The following is a 4,924-nucleotide window of genomic DNA, read 5'->3' on the forward strand; positions in this document are numbered from 1 at the left end:
GTATCCTATCCCTACTTTCATCCCATTAGGTTTCCCTCTTGTTCAGGTCAAAGAATTTCACAAAAACGAGGAAAAATTTGAATTTTTGGTCTTGTATATTTGGTCTATTGCGATTTTAATCATGTTGTCAAGTTTCAGTTTTAGCTCGTCATATTTTTTTTATACAATAATTATATCTATGAATATAATCAATGTGACACCGATGTGATGCTGATATAGCCAACATGATGCTGGTGTGTTGTATCCTTTCCATCGGGACTTTTGATAAATAAAGACTAAAAATTATCAAAAATTGAAAGATACATAATTAATATAATAATTTGACTACATAAAACATCAAAATCGCAAAGGAATTAAATTTTCCCGAAAGTATGGTTCAAATTTCAGGTATTTTGTGTCATTTATATATGCTTAAATGCCACACATGGTTGCAAATGTCCCATACCTTTCCTTTTCTCTTTTCCTTTTATATTTCCCTGGAAACATGGCATAGTGATATTCTTCTTTCTCCTATTTGACTGTGTAATACTCCGCTGAAAAACCTACTTGAAACTCTCCATGGATTTGTAGTCGTAAAGAGAAACGATTCGGGCTAATCGCCGTTTATGCTGAATCGTGAGTATGTTCTTGTTTTGACGTTCTTTGTTCTGTTGTCTGAATGTTTTCATTTTTTTTGGGTTTTTAGATCCCATATATTTAAGCTGAAAATCACTTCTTCAAAGAGTTTTTTGAGCTTTTTATCATATATAATTATATATATATATATATATATATATCTGAAAAAGATTCTCGAGTTCAAGTATTTCTAACCCTAATTGTCACTCTCTCTTGAATTATACTGCACGTTTTTCTGATTTCAATACGTTATGTTTGTTTTTGATCCGTTAGTTTGTTCCTTGAAAATCTATGAATTTCCTGTCTGAAAATATGTTCTTGAGTCAAGATGAGGGATTGTTCTGAATTTCGATCAGAAATCATGCTTAGATATAGCCAATAATTTATCGAATGATTATTATTGTATATTTCTGTACAAAATAAAAGAATTTAGCAACAAAATTATTTTCCAAAATGAACTGAAAAGCTTTCTGTCGGTTCAGTTGATTTCTTGCAGGTTGATGATCATGAAACAACCAACTCTATGATCATGAATTCAAGAGAAAAAGACAGCACTCGGACGGAAAAAGAACTGGATGATAGGAAAAACATCGAGTTTCCCAAGATTAATATTACTGCATCTTCTTCAAGACAATGGTCAAGCTACAAAAACCCGAGAATTGTTCGCGTATCGCGCGCTTTTGGAGGTAAAGACAGACACAGCAAAGTGTGTACCATAAGGGGATTAAGGGATCGTCGAATTAGGCTTTCGGTGCCTACTGCGGTTCTGTTATATGAACTTCAAGACAGGCTTGGGTTAAGCCAACCTAGTAAAGTTGTAGATTGGCTGCTGGATGCAACGAAAGTCGAAATCGATAAGCTTCCTCCTCTTCCAGCTATACCTATAAACAATACTTCACATGAATCATCTTCTAACCCTCAAATAGTATCCCTCTCTCATAATTTTCTCACCACAGATCAACCCTTTTTGGGAATCAATCAAGCAAAAGAAAGGATGATTTTGGTTGATCAGAAAGAGAAGTGGATCTCACCGCACCAAGATCAAGAAAACCAAGAGGTTTTCGGGGGATTTGTGGCTCAGAACTTGTTCCCATTAAACAGCCAACAACCCTCTTTTCCAAACATGTCATACAACTCTTTTTTCCACAATTGGGATCCTTCAAGCCTATCTTTATCCCAATTCGGAGGAGGGTTTTCGTTGCCGAATCAAACCGATCAAGCTCATCCAATAGCCCACAACAATCTCACGCCTTCCGTGTCTTCGAATCCTCAGCTCTTTTTACCTTCCATTGTCCCACCCTTCAATCCTCCATATATCTCCACATCAATGGAGAGTGATATGAGGCAAATCAATCATTTACAGCAACAAAATCCAACCTTTAACTTGATTAGTCCTCCACTGAACTCAGATGGATTGAACATGAACTTGAAAACCACAGTTCGATCACAGGACAACAAAACTGAAAGGGGAGATAAAGACAACATAAATTCTCGAAGACAATAAATTTTCTTATAGGCATTACACAGAAGAAACATTAATTCCAAGGGACTCGCACAGGTTTCCTGCAGCAACTTTACAAATAATTGTCCTACACAGTAAGCAGCATAATTCTTTGTCTTTGTTACATACTGTTATATCAATGCTTGGATAATATATGAAAACATATTATTATATACACTTAAAACTATGTGACTATTAATTATTTATATATACAGTTTGTACGTATATTATCTTTGTCAGGTTCATTTTTGGATTTTACAAAAAAACAATATTATCTTTTGTCATGCAGACATTTTATTTTTTAGAAAATTAGATTCATATACTGCTTGCAGGAAAATGGATAGAAAATTTAATACATTGGGGGATATATTTTATATGAACTTTATAATTTTATTTGTAGTAAATCTCCATATCTGTTGGGTTTAGAAACTTTAAAAATCTTAATTTTGATGATAAAAAATTTTTTTATTGTGCTTCTAACATATTTACTTAAGCGTGAAGCTGCTAACTCAAGATGGAAGCTGAAACTAAAATTAAGCCAAATTGAGAATCTAGCAAGCAGCGTTGTTTCAATGATATCTCACGGCTCGGTGATGCAAATGACCAGCCGACAAAATGAATGAACAGAAAACTCAATTTGGGACTACTTGTATCTCACGTCAGTTTGGCTAAATCGGATTTTATCTAGGCAAACCGATCGATGTCAGCAAGTCTCATCAGTTTGGCTTATCAGCAAGGATCAGTCGAGTATGAGCAATTGTGGTATTCTGGTCAGCTTGATTAGCTCGTTTATCCAAATTGAACAATTCAGTATACATTACGAAGCTAAGATAATGATCTATAAATCATCTTCACAAGTCAAAGTCTGCATCGGAGTTTAAGATACTGATAAATGAACATACTAGTTATGCACAAGCTTAAATCTAATCCAGTATAGCTGACGAACCCAATTGAATTATCAGTCTAGTGACGAACTCAGCTGGCAGCGGACCTCAAAATTAGTTAGACTCAAGAAAAGTAGCCAGTAAGGCGGAAATGACCATTTCAATATCGGAAACAGTATAGAAAATTTTCCAAACAATAATATTCTTGTGTCTAACGTATATATCATTCTTGGAGTCTATAAATACAACATTTTGAAGAGCAAATACAAGCTTTTGAAGGGAATTCAAAGCATAAGCACTCTACATGAAAAAACTAGAATGAAAGTAAGCTCAAGTGTGAGGATACATTTGTGAGATACACATTGTAATTGATTAAATCCTCACGTATAATCACTCACATATGTACATGGGAGTTGAGTTTCAAAGTTTAAATGAGTGAATCTTCATATATTGACATTAAAGATTGTATTATAGTCTTGACATAAGAGACGTTAAACATTATACAGATTGTGAGGTTGCAGTCTATAATTGAGAGTGTGTTAGGAGTTTTAATTTGGTAAGACATAAGTCCTGAGTTGAAATGAGTTTGTATAAGGAGTTGTATAAATCAAAGTCTTCTATTAGATATTTCTCAACTCGATTTAATTTATCGGTGTTCAATATTTCAAGAAGTGAGATTTTATAGCTAAAAAATTATCCTCCAATCGATCCAATCAATATCCCAATTTTATATTTGTTATATATGATTATATATATTGGAATAAAAATTAGATTATCAAATTATTTTTATATCATCTTTTTGTTTGCTAGTAAAGCTATAAACACATCTTTGTTCTAAATTAAATAATGGACAATTTTAATCTATTAGAAGATTAACCAAATATATCATTAATGTTAATTGGCATAATATAATGTAATAAGCTAAAATTTTATTTCAAAGGAAATAACTATTGCAGTAGGATATATAATTAGTTAAGAAAAAAATTGCTAAAATTTAATAATTTTTTTTTGTTTTTTAGAATGAATTTAATAAATATTTTGTTTGAGACGAGGGGCGTGTGTGTCTATCCTACATTTAGTATTAGATATTTGTTAGAGGATATATGTAGTGTATTTTATGTTTTGACACTATATTAATATTCGCCATACTTGATAAATTTTAATGCGCCAATATTCAATCAATTTTATAGAAGAATATACATGAATAATGTTGTATTGGAATGTAAGGATTTGACTTAAAACTAGAATGAAATATTTGAAACCTTTGTTTCCCAGATTATTTTTTTCTTCAATTTCAAATCCACTCTCTGTTAGGATAAATCGTTTATCACTAGGTCAAAAGTTATAGTTGTTACTCAAGACACAACTTTATTTCTTTATATTTGTGGCAGCACATAGTGTACCTACTTGAGTGTCAATGAGTCGGGCTATAAGGCTAATGAGTCTGGGGAGGTGCATGTCTAATCTACTGGTGTCGATCGTCTCATATCACTTAGAAATTAGTCTTATCTTTTTCCTACCGTCGGTCCTGTCTTCAACAGAGACAATATAATTTATTAAGATAATGTCACTCTTTTACGGTCCACCTAGCCAACCAGATCAAATGGTGAACGTCGGCAGCTTGACGCACTAGAACATCAGCAGCTTGACGCAATAGGGCTTTTAGGCCCATGATTCTGGGGAGGCGTGTGTCTAATCTGAAGGTGATGTCTTATATCCCTTACATATCAGTCTTACCATTTCTCTAACACTGATCATGTTCTCAACAGAGATAGTATTATCCATTAAGATCTGACGTCTTTTTTTTACGGTCCACCTAGCCAACCAAACCAAATGACGCAACATCCGTAGCTTGATGCACGGGAACTTCCCATGAGTCACTCATCTCAGTACTACTTTAACTCGTGCACGCATAACTTAAAAA

The 4,924-nt window shown here is 33.4% G+C and overlaps 1 protein-coding gene across 4 annotated transcripts; it reads left to right on the forward strand.

The window, feature by feature from the left end:
- Positions 1-419: 419 nt before the first annotated feature.
- Positions 420-2,375, forward strand: LOC142520731 (transcription factor TCP17-like). Of its 4 annotated transcripts, none has more exons than XM_075623838.1 (2): positions 420-619; positions 1,112-2,375. In XM_075623838.1, the coding sequence occupies exon 2, from the start codon at positions 1,139-1,141 to the stop codon at positions 2,117-2,119; it is 981 nt and encodes a 326-aa protein (XP_075479953.1). In that variant the 5' UTR covers positions 420-619; positions 1,112-1,138; the 3' UTR covers positions 2,120-2,375. The 4 variants fall into 4 exon arrangements, with proteins under 4 accessions (XP_075479953.1, XP_075479951.1, XP_075479954.1 ...); XM_075623836.1 differs by having other exon boundaries at positions 420-615; positions 1,098-2,375; XM_075623839.1 differs by having other exon boundaries at positions 420-615.
- The last annotated feature ends 2,549 nt before the right edge of the window (positions 2,376-4,924 follow it).

This window comes from Primulina tabacum, chromosome 12, assembly GCF_025594145.1.
Source record: "Primulina tabacum isolate GXHZ01 chromosome 12, ASM2559414v2, whole genome shotgun sequence".
In the NCBI taxonomy this organism is placed as follows: Eukaryota; Viridiplantae; Streptophyta; class Magnoliopsida; order Lamiales; family Gesneriaceae; genus Primulina; species Primulina tabacum.